Raw genomic sequence first — 17,008 nt, 5'->3', positions numbered from 1 at the left:
GAAACTCTGTACCCATGAAGTACTAACTCTCCCAGGGAGCTTTTCATTCAAGCCGAATGAGTTCTTTGGGAGAAGTAGCATTTTTCATGCATTTTTCCTTCTTCCCAAGCTTTTAAAGAGATCCTCTCCCACCCTTTTTCATTTTTAACTGACCCCAAACGTTTATGATTTGTCCCTACCTGCCTCAATCCCTCAGTAGGAGGGAAAAAAACCTTCCAAGAAAACGGAGTGTCCCTGGGGATAGTCTGTGGGGAAGGAGGTGTCCAGAGATAACAGAGGCACCCTCACTGATCCTTCTTTTCCTGCCATCTCCAACGCTACCCAGCAGGTGATGGCCCTGGCCGCATTCCCATTCCTAGTTACAGGTGGGGGACCCAGGAGCGGCTCAGCCAGGCCTGTGCATGACAGCTCGAGGACTGAGATAATTGAGGTGGGGAGGCCCTTCTCATTCTCTGACTGGACCTGAGGGCTTCTGGGTCAGAACCCTTGTCTTGTGCATCATTTTCTCCCCGGGGTCCAGCACTGAGCTGCCCAACCAGGAGACATTCAATCACTGTTAGCTGCTGAATGGAATTGACCTTGCCAACAGCTCCCAAACACTCCAGCAAAGAAGACATGAAGTAGCCTCTGAAGACCACACTACCCCTTACAGATATGCCACGTAGCAATCTGACCTGTGCCCAAGGGTGGAGATTTGAGAGTCAGAGTACCAGCATGGTTCATCCTTAGCTTTGCTTGTGAAATATTTAGGCCCACACTTGCTGAGCACCTGCTTGAGTCCTTGGCTCTAGAATAAGGCATGAAGAAGCCACAGCCCCAGCTTAGATGCAGTCCAAGTGGAGGTCAGTTGGTGGGACTTTTGTGCAGGACATTCTTTCTGCTCTGATACCACTGCTTTGTTGGAGAGTGCCTCACTGGACACTTCTCCCTGAGGCTTGCACTGTAAGATAATGAATATGAATTCTTCTTCTTGAATATCACCTTACTATACCCAGTGCCTCCAAAGGTTAGCCGATGCATCCCACCGTTTTCCTCTTTCCCTCCCTCTCCTTCTCTCAAATATCTGGCCATTTGCCTTAAACATTATAATACATTCTAACCAGAAGGCATGTGGAAAGAAGCTTTAAGGACAATCAGTTGTCTTTGTTTTGCATAATCTCGTTAAGCCTATAAACGAACAAACAAACACAACTTATGAGTTTCTGGGGGACTTTAATATGCCCATCTTACATCTTACAGATGAGGAAACTGAGGAGTTAAGTGGTAGAGCTGGGATTTGTATCCCTGCCTGCTTGATGCCAGAGCTTAATCACCTACTCCATTGTTCTCTTGAGATGCAGGAGGTGGGCACTAAGCTGTAACTCTGTGGACCTTTATCTTAGGGTCTGAGATGGTGTGGTATGGGAACGAATGAGTGTGAGAGTACAGGAATGACTCAGCCCAGGGAGATGGCTTGGGAAATGGGGCCGAGTTCTGCACCAGGATCACCTATGGGTTATTACCTCTAGACAGTTGAAGAAGAAGCTTTGATAAAGAATAACAACACCTGTAAGGACTTCCTCATCGAGGCCATGAAATATCATCTTCTCCCTCTGGATCAGAGGCTCTTGATTAAAAACCCAAGGACGAAGCCCAGGACTCCAGTTAGCCTGCCCAAGGTAAGCCCCAGCCCAGTCACTGCCAAGAGTTGGAACTGTGATCTGGGAAAATGGCCTTGTACTCCTGTCTCCAAGTCTCTCCTCACCCATGGCTGCCCTGCCTCTTGGTTGTATTTACCACCTAGGAGATGGAGTCTGCTGGTTCCTCGTGAATCTGCTGGTACCTCTCTCTTCCGGGGTCTTCCTTTCCTAAGGGTTTCAAGGTAACCTTCACTGTCACCAGGAAGGATTGTGAATAACTCAGGTCTCTTTCTTCTTCCCTTCCTGTTTTACACCATGGTTTGGGCTCTGTTTCTTTTGGAAGCAGAGGAGTAGCTGGGTGGGTCTTGATGTAGTGGTGGCCACAGCAGTCCTCTTTCTAGGCCATTCTTTGAGTCAGAACAGTCCTAGTCTGGTTTCTCCCCTCATCACAGAGCCATAAAGGACAATTAGGGCTGCCAGAGGAGAAAGGGGCCCTTAAGGAGTCCTACAGGTAAGGAAGTGGGGGAAAGATGGGGGAAATGAGAGCGTGTGAGGGGGCAGGCAGGGGGAGGGAAGGATGAGCATAGGAGGGGACACCATGATGGAAGGTCTGTGCTGGGTACTGGCTCTCTGGTTCCCTGCAAGTCCCCTCCCCTCCGTGGTCCTCAGGTTCCTCACATGTAGAATGAAGGATGCTGCACTAGATGGTCTCTCAAGGCCTTTCTACCTTGGCATTCGAGTCGTCTTTCCAGGATCCTAACATGAAGTCTAGGGGGAGGTCCCAGCCAACCCAGGAGGAAGGGTAGAGGAGAGGAATGAGTCGTGTTGGCTCATCCACTACAATTAGGCAGCACCCAGGGATTCCTTGCCTTGTCCTTCTCTTCCTCTTTGCGGTTGGCTGCCTTACTCCTCACCTGCTGCTTCCAGGAAGGGTTTCACGGGGCTAGAGAAGCATGTTGTCCAAGACCAGATATTTGGATTTTCCGAGGTTTGCTTCTCTCCGCTCTGCTCTTGTGACCCCAGATCATGGAGAACATAGTGGTTGCAATGTGAACAAAGGTTACAAATGTCCCAGATAATAATATAAGCAGCTGACATTTATTGAGTACTTACTGTGTGCCAAGCAGTGAGCTGAAGATATCGTATAGAAAGTAGAGGCAGTTATCCTAGTTCAGGAAGGAGGAAACTGAGGATCAGAGAGATTAACTGACTTGCCCAAAGTAAACACAGCTAATGTGGTGGAACCAGGTTTCTTTTTGGTTTTGTTTTAATAAATTTATTTATTTATTTTTGGCTGTGTTGTGTCTTCATTGCTGCGCGTGGGCTTTCTCTAGTTGCGGTGAGCGGGGGCTACTCTGTTGTGGTGTGTGAGCTTCTCATTGCGGTGGCTTCTCTGGTTGCAGAGCACGGGCTCTAGGTGCACGTGCTTCAGTAGTTGTGGCACGCGGGCTCAGTAGTTGTGGTGCATGGGCTTAGTTGCTCCGCGGCATGTGGGATCTTACCAGACCAGGGCTCGAACCCCTGTCCCCTACATTGGCAGACGGATTCTTACCCGCTGTGCTACCAGGGAAGCCGCCTGGAATCAGGTTTTGAATTGAGTCTTTCTCCCGCTCCAAACCTGTTCTTGAACCCTTACCATCCTGTACCTGCTCCACCTTTGTAAACCTGATTTTTACCTACCTGTCTGCCTCCTGTTGCACAGTGCCAGCTAGGAGGGGCAGCCACAGGGCATGGGTCTCAGCCTTGGGACCATTTGCCTTATTGCATGTTGATGCGTTTTGTTTTGTTGGAACATTGCATCAAAACTTCTTCATCTTTTTCAAAATGAAAATAACTTAGCTTTCTTTGATTATAGAAATGTATGCTCATTGTAGATTATTAAAAGGATTTCAAAATAAAGTAAAAATCACCTGAAATCCTTCCACCCAGGGACAGTCACTGCTATCATTTTGATGAATTTTCTTCCAGACGTATCTCTGTGCACTTATTCACAAATAGGTCAAACTGTACACTTTTAGATAAATGGACTCTTGCTACACAGATTGAAATCTTTTTCTCTTACTCAACCAGATGCTACAGACTGCATTCAGTGTTATCACTATGGGTAAAAACAGCATTTAAATTGTAATAGGTGCATGGCATTTAATTATATTTATGTGCTATTATTTATGTAACTGTCATCTATCGATGGGCCATGCAATAATTTCCATTTTTTAAAATATCTAAACATATATGTGTCAAATATCCTTTAAAAGATGGCATCTTGTTTTGGTTTGCATTTCTTTAATTGTGAGTAAGATTAATCTTGGTTTCAAAGGATTATTGGCATTTGTATATTTGGGAGGTGTGGAAATTCCCTGTTCATGTCCTTTGCCCATTTTTCTGTTAGACTGTATTTTTTTAATTAATGGTTTTTACATGCTCTTTTTAAAGAGTTTAGGCCCTTGTATGTGTTTTACATATTTTTTTCTTAGTTTGTCTCTAAACTTGTTTGTAACATTTTGAATCCCGAAAAATAATAAGTAGTCAAATTAATCTATCTTCTGCTTTATAGCTTAGGTTTTGCTTAGAAATGTTTTCCCTGCTCTGAGATTTAAAAAAAATACTCTGTGTTTTCTTCAAATACTTTTATGATTTCTGTTTTATGTTGGAATCTTTGATGCACTTAGAATTTGTTTTGGTGTAAAGAGTGAGGGTAGGAATTCAGGTTTATTTGTATTGTAGATCATGAGGCTGTTGCCTCAAAGTTATCTTATTAAATAATCTCTCTCTCCCATGGACTTGAATATCACCCTCATTATGATCTAAATTTCTACCAGCTTTGTGTCTGGAGAATATTGATTCTAAGGTGCGCTGTTGTTTTGTGTGCAGGCGGTTTTTTTATATCCCGGGTTTCCAGCTGGCCTTATTGCTTGTCTGTGACTTTTCTCTTTGAAAACTGAGGTTCTCATCCTATCTAATATCAGGTTAATGACGTCTTTTCCTGGGGAGTGTATTCTGGAGCTAAGGAAATGGTGCAGAGCTGGCCCATTTTCTTTGTGTGGTGACCCTACCCAGTGGCCTCTCCTTTTCTAGGCTCCATGTCTGGCTTTTACAGCACACACCCATGAAAAGACAGTTTTGAAAATCAAAGCCAAGTTTGTATCTGAGCCTGGACTAAGCATGCTTGAGACAACCCTCCCCCCACCCCCCGCTCCCCGCCTCTGCAACATACCTTGTGTCCCTTCCCAGATATTGATTCTATAATTGAGAAGAGTCCACCCCCTGTTTCAGGAGGCCAAAGTTGTCCCCCTGTCGCCTCTACTCCTTAGGAACCATTTATTTTCCAAATGAAAATGTTTAGGTTTCTGAGCACATGGCCTTCTGCAGGCGACTGGCACCATGACTTCCTTTGAATCTGTTGAAGGAATTTAAAAAAAGGCGTTGCTGCTCTTTGCCTCATTGTTCCCCCAGCTTTAATCCTTAAATGATTTAAGGTTATATTGTCCATGCTGCTTCTCAGCCTCTACTCCTGTCACCATTGTGTGGGCACTTGAATTAACAAGATCTCCACTGTGGGTTTGAGGAGTGGGGTGTGCTGAGGGGAGCTGTCACTTTGAGGATTATGGACTGTGCCTTATCTCATTAAATCATGATAATAATAGGTCAGTGCTAGTCATATCCCTACTTTACAGAGTTTAATCAGAGAGGTAAAGTAACTTGCCCAGTAATGCAGCTAGTAAGTGCAGAGCTGGGGTTTGAACAAGGTCTGTTCCACTCCGAAGTCTTGTACCAAACTGCCTTCAGGGACAGGTTTTCACGTTTTGGTGGCAGATAAAAAAAGATTCTTTTCTTTCTCTTCCTTTTCTTTTCTCTTTTCTTTCTTTTCACTTCCCTCTCCCTGTTTTTCCTTCCTTCCTCCCTCCCTCCCTCCCTTCCTTCCTTCTCTTCATCTTTCTTTTTTTTCTTTCGCATCAAAATATTCTTTAATTAAAGCTATATAATATCTCATTCATCTCATTGAGATGCATTTCTAATACATTTACTTCTTTTTTTTTAAGTTAGTACTTTATATTTTTAGAGCAGTTTTAGATTCATAGCAAAATTGAGGGGGGGACTTCCCTGGTGGTCCAGTGGTTAAGACTCTATGCTCCCAGTGCAGGGGGCCTGGGTTCAATCCCTGGTCAGGGACTAAGATCCTGCATGCTGCAACTAAAGATCTCCTGTGCCACAATGAATATCCTGCATGCAGCAACAAAGATCCTGTGGGCTGCAACTAAGATGTGGCGCAGCCAAATAAATAAATTTTTTTTTTTTTTTTTTCTGGTACACAGGCCTCTCACTGTTGTGGCCTCTCCCATTGTGGAGCACAGGCTCCGGACGCGCAGGCTCAGCGGCCATGGCTCACGGGCCCAGCCGCTCCGCGGCATGTGGGATCTTCCCGGACCGGGGCACGAACCTGTGTCCCCTGCGTCGGCAGGTGGACTCTCAACCACTGCGCCACCAGGGAAGCCCCAATAAATATTTTTTTAAAAATTGAGGGGAAGGTACAGAGATTCTCCATATACCTTCTGCCCCCACACATGCGTAGCTTTCCTCATTATCAACATCCCATATTTTTTAAAATTCCTATTTATTGAGGTACAATAATTTATTCACAGTAAAATTTGCTCTTTTTAAAGAGGGATGCAGTTTGATGAATTTTGACAAATGCACGCAGTCATATATCCACCATCCTCATCAAAATATAGACTATTTTAATCACTCCAAAAATTTCCCTTGTGCTGCTTTGTAGTCAAGCGACTTCTCCTACCCCCAGCTCCTGACAGCTACTGATCTGATTTCTGTCCTTACAGTCTTCTCTTTTCTAGAATGTCATAAATGTATTGTAATTATGCCATATGTAGCCTTTTGATCTTGCCTTATTTCTCTTTGCATCATGTTTTTGAGATTCATCCATGTTGTTGCATGTATTAAGAGTTAATTCCTTTATATTGCTAAGGAATATTCCATTGTATGGATGGACTGTAATTTGTTTATCCATTTACTGGCTGATGGACATTTGGGTGTTCAGTTTTTGGCTATTACAAATAAAGCTGCTTTGAACATTCACTCACAGATTTTTGTGTGGACAAGTATTTTAATTTCTCTTGGGTAAATACTTTAAATTCTCTTGGGAGTAGGATTGTTGGGCCGAATGGTAACTGTAAGTTTAACTTTTTAAGAGATTGCTAAACTGTCTTTCAAGATGACTGTGCCATTGTGCTTTCCCATCAGCAACGTACGAGAGTTCTTGTTACTCAACTGTCTCACCACTCCTTGTATTATCTATTTAAAAAAAATTTGGCCATTCTAGTAGGTATGTGGTCGTATCTCACTGTGGTTTTAATGTGCATTTCTCTAATGATTAATGATGTTGAGCATCTTTTCATGTGCTTATTTGCCATTTGTTTGTCTTCTTTGGTGAAGTCTTTGTTCAAATCTTTCCCCATTTAAAAAATTATTTTCTACTTATTGAGTTGTAAGAGTTCTTTATAGGTCTGGCCAACTCAAAGTCTTTGCTTTTGACCATCACATGATACTAACCCCACAAAGATGATAGTAGCAGGTCTAATTGCTGAGCACCTGCCAAGCGCTGAGCTGAGTGATTTACATTTATTATCTAATAAGATTTTCAAAATTGTCGTTATCCCCCTTTTACACATGGGGAAGTTGGATCTCGGGTTATGTCACCTACTCGCTGCATTTCAGATTACCCTAACCTTGGTGGCTTGACACAGCAAACGTTTGTTATCTTAGTTTCTGTGGGCAGGGATCCTGGAAAGGCTTAGCTGGGTCATCCTGGCCCAGGGCCTCTCGTGGGGTTGTAGTTGAGCTGCTGGTTGGGACTGCAGTCACCCCCAGGCTTGTTTGGGGAGGATCTGATTCTAAGCTTACGCTTGTGGTTGCTTGTAGTTATCAGTTCCCCACCCCACAGGCCTCTCCATAAGCTGCTCGGGTGTCCTCATGACATGGCAGCTGGCTTCCCCAGAGTGAGTGATTCTACAGCAAAAGAATGAGAGAGCACGCCCATGACAGAAGCTGTAGTCTTTAAATAACCTTCTCTCAAAGTGATGTCCCATCACATCTGCTGTATTTTATTTCCTGGGTGCGAGTCAGCAAGTCTACCCCACACTCAAGGGAGGGGGTGGTGATTAAGTTCCATGTCTTGAGTGGAGGAATATCAAAGAATTTGCGATGTATCTGGAAGCACAGCTAGTAAATAGCTAAGCTGAGATTTAAGTCCAGGGTGACTGACTTCAGACCTTGCCTCCACATTTCACAAAAGCATTTTAGCTGAGTACTGGGTAGAAAGAAACCTGATTCCTACCCTCTGAGGACTTTTAAGAAGTCCCTCTGAGAAAGTAAGGTAGAAATATACAAGTGGCCAAATAAAAGGAGGAAGAAGAGACGTTGAGAGACAATGGGGCTACTTGGAGGAGTGGCCACAGGAATTCCAAGGGCCAGCTGGCTTGTGCTTTCATGAATTCAGTCCAAGTTGGCTTTCTGACAGAGCTGACTTTGAGAAACAAAGGGGTGGAGAGAGATTTGCACATTGTTCTCAGCAATTCTCAGCAGAGAACCTGTTTGCCAGCCAAACCTCCTCCCTGAAAGAAACAAGATTCTGCCTTGAGATAGCTGCAGAGGCTAAGAAGGGTGTTTTTTTCTTGTGCCATATATGCATTGATCATACTGACATATTCAAGCCAGAACAGCTAATAGCATCATCTGGGCTCCCACACGTTCACCACCCAGCACTTTCCCTGAGGCTGGGTTGCCATGGACAACCAGGGGCTGACTCCCAGCCACTCACGATACTCCTGCATTACCTTGTGCTGCAGATGGCAGCAGAGAAATGAGGTTCCAGGAAGATGCAAATAAACCCTTTGGAGATGTACTGAATCTGGCACTTTTCACTGTCATTTCAGTGCAGTTGACATCTTTATTCAACTCTTTAAAATGACACCAAAAAGCCATTAAGCCATTTGGGCTGGAAGTGGGTGGCTTCCTCCTGAGTTGGTCTGTCCTGCCTTCAGAAGACAGTGTTGGAAACAAGGCTGTTGGCAGGGTGGGTAGGATGACTTCTCACCTGGGCCAGGCCCACGGATGGACACTGCTCCTCCCGCATCTCGGTCCTTTAAATGGACCCAGGAAAGACCCTGGGAAACACCCTGGGGTCCTGAAAACCCCCCATCATTATCCCTGGAATTACTGGCGCTCACTTTCCCGTTCACAGATCATAAGCGTCCTTTTCTACCATTTGTTGGGAATCTGTTTTAGCAGCTGCTTTAAATGGTAGTAATGATGCTGGTGTTGATCTAATAATAGAAGTTAACATTTAGTGTGTGCTGTTTACCGAACGCTGTGCTAAATGCTTTATATCATTTAAGCCTCCTGACACCCATGGGAGAAACATCCTATTATCCTGATATTTTAGGTGATGGAAGCGAGCTTGGCAAGGTTAAGTGCCTGCCCAGGTTCACACAGCTAGTTAGTGACGGGGCTGGTATTTGAGCGCAGGTGTGTCTGACTCCAAAGTCCGTTTCCCACTCCTGCTCTCCTCCGTGGGTCTTGCTCCCGCGCTGCTGCTTCTTCACCTCTCGTGGTCCGTGCACCTTGGCTGTCAGTCCTTGCCTGGAGCACCTGTTGCTCAGAACCTGCTGGGACAAGTCTTCTGCCTCGACCTCGACATGCTCCTTCGGATGAATTTTTGGTGTTAGCCCTGCGGCCCCACGCACCAGGGTAAGAGAGACTCTTGCTTCCTGCCCTGGCCCGAGGGACCGACTGGCTGGGCCTGCCTTCTGCCCAGTTCACCGGTCATGGAAGAGAGTTTGGACACACACTCTACTCTTGCCTGATGAACAAGGTGTGCAGAGCCTGGGTCATTCCACTCCCCTGAGTGCAGAGTCTAATGACTTAGGGTTAGGGTCCTGATGCACAAATGGGCTGGAAAGCTCTGCGCTGTTCACTTCCTGCCCTCCCCCTGGCTAGTCTCTGCTACCTGATGGCTCTCAGACACAGAGCAGTTGTCATGTTGTGAGGAGGGACCAACATGCCTGCACTGACACAGTCACGCTGGTGGAGTTCAGACTCATCCAAGTGAAAGAAACAGTGTTAAATGTTTTTTTAAAAAATCATCTTGTTATGCTGGGAGTGAAATTTCCTTCCCAAGGACTCAGGTAGTCTTTACATGGTCTCACTAATGTCCCTAAAGTAAATGGCCATTTGACTTTCTAAAATGAGAGTGTTTTCCTTGGGAGTGGTCCAGTAGCCATGTCCTGCACAGTCGAGTCTGGCTCACCAGTGTTGTGTCACCCAGAACTCTCCACTCACCAAGAGGTCTGCAGCCTTTAACACAGTGATGACTGAGACTTGGGGTCAGGACCCTGGGTGCCCTGCAGGGCTCCCAAGTACATTGCTGTCCTTGAGTGTGATGAGGTTATGTTTGGTCTAGCATAATTGTTAGCCTGGAACTAGTTCTTTAGTATTTTATGATTCCCATATGACCACCGGTAGTTCTTACTCAGAGTTACCTTGAAGGATAAATGTTAAACATAGTGATCATTTAATAAGCTGATTTGACTCAGTAATTTCTATTAAAGACATTACACATCTTTAGTAAAGTGGGACTTAGGGGTGTCAGGGGAAGAAAGAAATATGCCTATTGAAGTCTTTGGGCCTGAGTTTTTCTGGAAATGTCAAATGTGGGCTTGCAAGAAAGAATGGTTCAAGTCTCTTCTTGCCCTGACAAGAAGAGACTTGAGTATCTGGAGGTTTACAGTTTCAGAGATGTAATACATGTAGACTTTGGGGAATACTCGTTTTTGTCTAATTGGTTGCTAAAATCAGGTATCTATGGAAACAACCATCTGTTAGTAGTCAAGATAGGAAATGTATTCTTTTTATGCTGTACAATTACACAGTGATGACCGTAGTGCTCCTTGTATGATGGCTTTTTATAAGACCTGCCATGGAAATTGGACTTCTCATGTCTACGAGAGAAGGAGAAAGTATACCTACTCCTCCCTCTGCCTTGAGCTACCTCTACATTTTCAGAAACCAATGGTCCTACCCCCATGAAACCTCATAATTGCTCTTCCCAGATTATTGTACAAGTTTGGAATTTTAAAAGTCGTCTCTCACCAGTGGTTTTATAAGCTCAAAGGCAAGTTTATTTTGAAAACCTTGTTCTGTATCTTTTTGGTCTTTCTATGCAGGTTTTACTTTAACATTAAATTTTTTGCATTTCTATAATATCGCTTCTGTGTTACTATGAAAATTCTCAGAGATGAGTGCTGGATTTTCTCCAGTATGAATGTACCTCCCTACCCTGGCGGAAGATGGTTTCTGGGACATGGTTAAGTCCCCTGAAGCTTTGCCTTTTTTGTTTATAGAAGAGGTCTTGATAGCTTATGCAAAGAATAAACAGCCTTCTGGTGGTTGAGTCAAAAGATGGGAAAAGCTCTCTTTCTCTTTTTGTTTGTTTTCCTCAAATTCTGTCCCCAGAATTGTAATCTGGTGTCTAACATGTTTTAACCCAAGAAGGAGACATTCTAGCTTGTGTGTGTGTTTTTTTTTTTTATTTAACTGTGTATTTTTTTTAAATTAAAAAAATTATTTAATTTATTTATTTTTGGCTGTGTTGGGTCTTTGTTGCTGCGTGCGGGCTTTCTCTAGTTGCAGCGAGTGGGGGCCACTCTTCGTTGAGGTGTGCAGGCTTCTCATTGCGGTGGCTTCTCTTGTTGCGGAGCACGGGCTCTAGGCACGTGGGCTTCAGTAGTTGTGGCACGTGGGTTCAGTAGTTGTGGCTCATGGGCTCTAGAGCGCAGGCTCAGTGATTGTGGCGCATGGGCTTAGTTGCTTCACGGCATGTGGGATCTTCCTGGACCAGGGCTTGAACCCGAGTCCCCTGCGTTGGCAGGCAGATTTTTAACCACTGTGTCACCAGGGAAGCCCTGTAACTATGTATTTTTTCATTTAACTCTTTGCATGTGGTCTTTACTATTCATTTATTCTTTATTCCAAATAAATATTTGAGTCATCACTTTTACCTGGTACCCTAGGGCCCTAGGGTTATCTTGGTGATTGAGGCAGGTACATTTTTCTGCGCTGGCAGGGCTCACTGTCTAGAAGGGAGACAAGGTTACTGGACAGTTACAGCACAACGTGGGGCACTTTTAGTGGGAGAACCCAGGGCATATGTGTTCTCAGAGAAGGACCTGTAACTCAGCTTTGGAGGTCAGAGAGGTCCTCTTGGAGGAAGTGACGTGTAAACTGAGAGCTGAAAGATAAGCAGTTGTTGGGGGGGATCAGATGGGGGAAGAGTGTTTCAAGGAGAGGGTGTTGGGTACTTGATGTCACTGCAGAAAGAAAACTAAAAACTAGTTTTATTCCCAGTTAGCCCCAAAATCAGATTTCAGAGAAAATCCTTGTAATGGTTTGACTTCATTTCAACTTTACCAACTCAAAACCAGAAAGACAGTACAAGTTCTAGGTATGTTTTTGAATGCGGGTCATTCAGCCCTGGAGGAATAAGTTGGGCATTGTCTGAAGTTTGCCAAGAGGCTGTGTTCATTAACATCCCCCTTGAACTGTTCATGGATGCCTATCTAAGCAAAGAATTACAGATGGGAAGGAATGTAGAATTCTGCATCTCTCTGAAAAGGGCTGCTCTTGACACAGGGCAGTGGACCTTCTGAGCAGAGGAAAGTCAAATGCAGAACATTTATTTATGGAGGCACCAACAGCTCTAAGTCTGGACTATGTGTCCTGGGTTCCTTTGGCATGTTCCAGAAGTCAGAACGGAATTCTGAGTTTTTGAACATTGGTCACTTACATTCGGTCACAGAAGCGCTATAGACTAACTCTGATGACCAGTGACCACCCACATGGGCAGTAGGTGAGCCTGAATCTAGGGTCATAAATAATTGATCTTGAGCAATGACTGTCAGCCCTATACCTGTCTCCCTATATGGTGGATAATGTTTAGCTGCACTCACAGAGTTTGATGATCACTTTTCTCCCCAGAAATGCTTTGCAGGGAAGCAGGGATCACTGTGATAATTATAACGGCAGAAATGGTTGATGGTACATCATCAGGAAATCTCTATGTTTGTGGGTTAAAACAGGAATTGTCAAAGTATGACTCTTGGAAATGCAGCATCAGCATCAACTGGGACTTGTTAGAAATGCATATTTTCAGTCCCGCTTCAGACCTACTGAGTCAGAAACTCTGTGGCGTAGGGCCCAGCAATTTGTGTCTCAGCAAGCCTTCAAGGGGATTCTGATGCACATTGAAGTTTGAGAACCATTGTGGTAAATAAGACAAGCCACAGATAATGAGAAGATCCTGTGACTTATGTTGATTGTCTGCCTGTGACTTTATCCCTCTCTCTCCACTTAAGAAGGCAATTTGGAATGAGTGAGTGAGAGTGAAGTCATTGTGGCGACAGCCATGAATTTGTAGACTTACTGACATATGTAAACTATTGTTAACTTTGGTGCTTTAATTTTTATTTATTAATAACACATGACAAAAGTCACAGCAATGGGGATACCACAGTGAACTGCTGAAGTTCTGTTGCTGCAGGCAGAACAGTGGCTTTCATTGTTTTTTAAAATACTACATCCTACGCTAAGAAATATGTTTAAATTGCTCTCTAGGAGATACATACATGTGTGTATAACCAGAACAAATATTTCATGAAATAACATCCTTACTATATTTTCTGTGCTGTTCTATTAAAAAGTATGCTGGTTGAAACCCGTTAAATTGATCTAGTGACCCACCAATGAAATGTGACCTGCAGTTTGAAAAACACGGTGTAGTGAGCTATCCTGGCATAGACCCTGTCTCTGGAGCAGGAGAGAGGTGGGGCTGCACTCACTCCTGTGTTAGGTGCACTTGGCTCTCAGTCTCTCTTCTGCTGCGCTTAGCTGTGTGACCTTGGGCAATTTACCTATGTTCTCTGAGCTTTACTTTCCTGACCTGTCAATGTGGACGATAATATCTACCTTGCAGAGTTGTGGTGACAGACAAATGACAACATACTTCCCAAGATGACTGGCAGTGGTAGCCACTACCTTACTTGTGGAAATAACACTATAGCACTGTGTTTTCAGAACATCATCAGTTACATGCATTTTTGTGGTGACTACCACAAAGCGGTGTTTTACAAATTTTTTCCCATACTGCAGTGAATAAGTGCTCCCTATAATCTATGCATTCAGAAATATTTTTGAATAAATTTTATCTTAAAATGCATCCAAATTCTGTACTCTATTCCAAAATATATGCATATTTTGATATATATATGGGAATATTTTATTTTGATTTAAAGTTTAGTCCCCTTGCCCCCAATGCTTAAGGACACTCAGATTGCAGAAGATGCCCCAAGTGGCTATACCCCCAACACAGCCCTGAGCAGGGGCACTTGGGAAGCGTAGACTTTACGGTTGTGTTTCTGTGGGAAGATGCTCGTTAGACTTTTCTTGAATGTTCAGACCTGTTGGTGATTAGGGGCAGCACCTTCACGTACGTAGCTCTGTAAACTGGCATCTCAGATCATCCACGGACCCTGGGCAGTGAGCATGTGGACGTAACAGGGATTGATGACCCATGAATCTGGATGTTGGGGAGACCCAGCTAATGTCCACTTGTCTTTCTGGAGGTCATGATCGTGGTTGGCGGCCAGGCACCCAAGGCCATCCGCAGTGTGGAGTGCTATGATTTTGAGGAGGACCGGTGGGATCAGATTGCTGAGCTCCCCTCCAGGAGATGCAGAGCAGGTGAGCCGCACTGCCTCCCGGTGTGCAGGCTGCCTTTCCACTCCGCCCCACCCCTGCCGCCACCGCAGGTCTCTACTGGGTGCCACAGTCCTGCTCCTTGTTTCCAAAAGCATCTGTGCATTCCACACTCCCTTCCTTTCCCTTCCCCACCTGCACAGTTTCTAGCTGCACCTTCTGGGGTCAGTTCTCATGTGCTTAGGGACTTCAGACTAATCCAGGTACTTGCTTGAATCAAACAAAACTAGAAATGCAAATGTGAGAAGAAATCCAGTGAGTCCCAAATATCTAAAGTTGGAGATCACCTTCTGTGGTGAATTATTTACATGCCTGCCTCGTTCCCCCATTGTCACTCATTAACGTGAGTCATCAGCCGTCTGAGATGACCTTGATGCCTTGGTTTCCTGTGCCTCAGGTGTGGTGTTCATGGCTGGCCACGTGTACGCTGTGGGCGGGTTCAATGGTTCACTGCGTGTGCGGACAGTGGACGTGTATGACGGGGTGAAGGACCAGTGGACGTCCATCGCCAGCATGCAGGAGCGCCGGAGCACGCTGGGAGCAGCTGTGCTCAACGACCTGCTCTACGCCGTCGGGGGCTTTGATGGCAGTACTGGTAGGTCCCAGACTCAGTCCCCATCCAGCCTAGGACACACCTTCCATGCAACCCTGGTTTGGTCAGCCATTTCTTGGGCCAACCGCTGGTCCCTCTGTAGCTACTGCCCCGAGAACATACCCATCCTTCCTCCTCTCCCAGCTTGCGTGTCAGAGGCGCACCTTCCTACACACAGAATATGTAACTGCCCACGTGCTGTCATTTCTAGGGCTCTAGGAAGGACCCCACCCTCAGAAGAGGCCCTTTTCTCCTTTCCAGTGTCTGTTAACCCATTTATTCTGGAGATGAGGCTTAGAGCAAGCTCAGCTGGATGGTGTCTCAGAACTGTGGTCTGAACCCTCCTCTGAACAGATGAGGGAGCTAAGGTTCAGCTATGGGAAGAGACGTGGCTTAGGTCACACAGTCTTTGCCCATTGCCCTTTCTACTGCCCTACCAAAGCTGTGCAAGGTTGTGCCACTGCAGAAGCGTCCCCTTGCTCCTGGCTTTCATCTAGCTCCAAAATAAGCATTAGAAACTACTAGTGGACATGGACTTGGAGAGATTATCTCCAGGTGGATGTCTCTGTTGACAGCAACTCTGTTAAACTAAAGTGATACCTTTTGGCCCCCAGTGACAGGAAAAACAATATATTTTACCTCCCTGAAATTTCATTTGTGTCTTCACCAATTGGTAACCTTTTTCAGCCTTCTCTTTGCCTGTTTCATTAATGCCAAGATCTGTAGCCCCTCCAGAGGCTGCTTCTAGTGAGTGGGAACTGGGAATAAAGAGAACAAAGGATAGTGGGGCATTGTTTCTTTTAGGCATTGCTTTTGGCTGCCAGTAAAAAACCTGATTAAACTGTGGCTTAAACAAATGAGAGCTTTTGCTTTGTTCATGAAACAAGAAATTCAGAGGTTGGCAGTTGCCACCTTCATCCAGTTGCTCAAGGATACTGGGGCCAAGTTCCTGAAGAGTCTTTTGGACTTATCCTCATGGTCACAAGGTGGCTGTTACATCCAGCCAACACATTTGTGTTCCAGGTAGCAAGAAGCAGGAAGGGGGGTGGGGGCTTATCAGAAAAGCAAAGGCTGTTTCAGAGATCCTGCTTAGATTGCATTGACTTGGTCACCCACAGCTCCAAGGGATTCTGGAAAGGTACGTTTTCAGACTTCCAGCCTCTAAAATAGAGGAAGACAAGGGAAAAGAGGGATAGAATAGGTGTTCAGCGAGGCAACCTCAGGTATTTATTCCATTCTGTCGGTTTTATGGTTTACGTTATACCCCTGGGCCTCTCACAGCCCACCCTCTAGGTCAGGTCTTAGTGGTCCCCTCAGGCAGACACAGTGCAGCTGTGTTTAGGGAGGTGCCACGGGCTGCACAGTGAGGCAGAGGTAGTGCTGAGTCATACACCCAGGTTTCCAGCCCCCAGGTCTGCACTGTTCCCCCATCCTCACTGTTCGCACAGCAGGGTGAGGCTTGGCACCATAGAAACCTCATGAGTCTCTTGTCTCCCAGGCCTGGCGTCAGTGGAAGCCTATAGCTACAAGACCAACGAGTGGTTCTTCGTGGCCCCAATGAACACACGGCGGAGCAGTGTGGGTGTGGGTGTCGTAGAGGGTAAGGAGTGGCAGTGGGTGGTGGCCTGTTCCTGCCCTGGCCCCTGGGCCTTCTCCTGGTGTCCTGACTCTATTCCTCCCGTTACTGCTGAGTCTGGTACTAGTATCCTGATGAGCGGATGAGAAGAATTGAGACTCAGAAAGGTGAAGCTACTGGCCCAAGGCTAGAAAGTGGGTGAGCTGGGTTGGGGGGCGTGGGAGGAGCCTAGAGGGGAGATGCTGGCCTGTTGCTTTGGCCACTTGTCTCTATTACGAGTTGGAGAATCCAGAGTCAAGATATAACCCAGGAGTATAATGTGGAGGGGGTGAGAGTCAATTGTTTGTTTAATTTTGTCCTCATGTTCACATGTTAAGCATTATTAACAGAGCCCCGAGT

General features: G+C 45.4%; 1 protein-coding gene across 7 annotated transcripts in view; it reads left to right on the top strand.

Moving 5' to 3' along the window:
• KLHL3 (kelch like family member 3) overlaps positions 1-17,008 on the top strand; it is a 111,014-nt gene that overhangs the window by 77,876 nt on the left and 16,130 nt on the right. For all 7 annotated transcript variants that reach the window (XR_012330864.1, XM_073802562.1, XM_073802560.1 and 4 more), the window contains 4 exons: positions 1,509-1,658; positions 14,309-14,426; positions 14,839-15,036; positions 16,532-16,633. Coding sequence is in view for 6 of the 7 variants with exons in the window: in XM_073802562.1 (XP_073658663.1) it covers positions 1,509-1,658; positions 14,309-14,426; positions 14,839-15,036; positions 16,532-16,633 (568 nt within the window). In the remaining variant the exon portion in view is untranslated. The remainder of the gene's footprint in view (positions 1-1,508; positions 1,659-14,308; positions 14,427-14,838; positions 15,037-16,531; positions 16,634-17,008) is intronic.

This window comes from Tursiops truncatus, chromosome 3 (genome assembly GCF_011762595.2).
Source record: "Tursiops truncatus isolate mTurTru1 chromosome 3, mTurTru1.mat.Y, whole genome shotgun sequence".
Taxonomy (NCBI): domain Eukaryota; kingdom Metazoa; phylum Chordata; class Mammalia; order Artiodactyla; family Delphinidae; genus Tursiops; species Tursiops truncatus.
The sequence above is the reverse complement of the archived record's forward strand: the minus strand, read 5'-3'. Positions and strand labels throughout refer to the sequence as shown.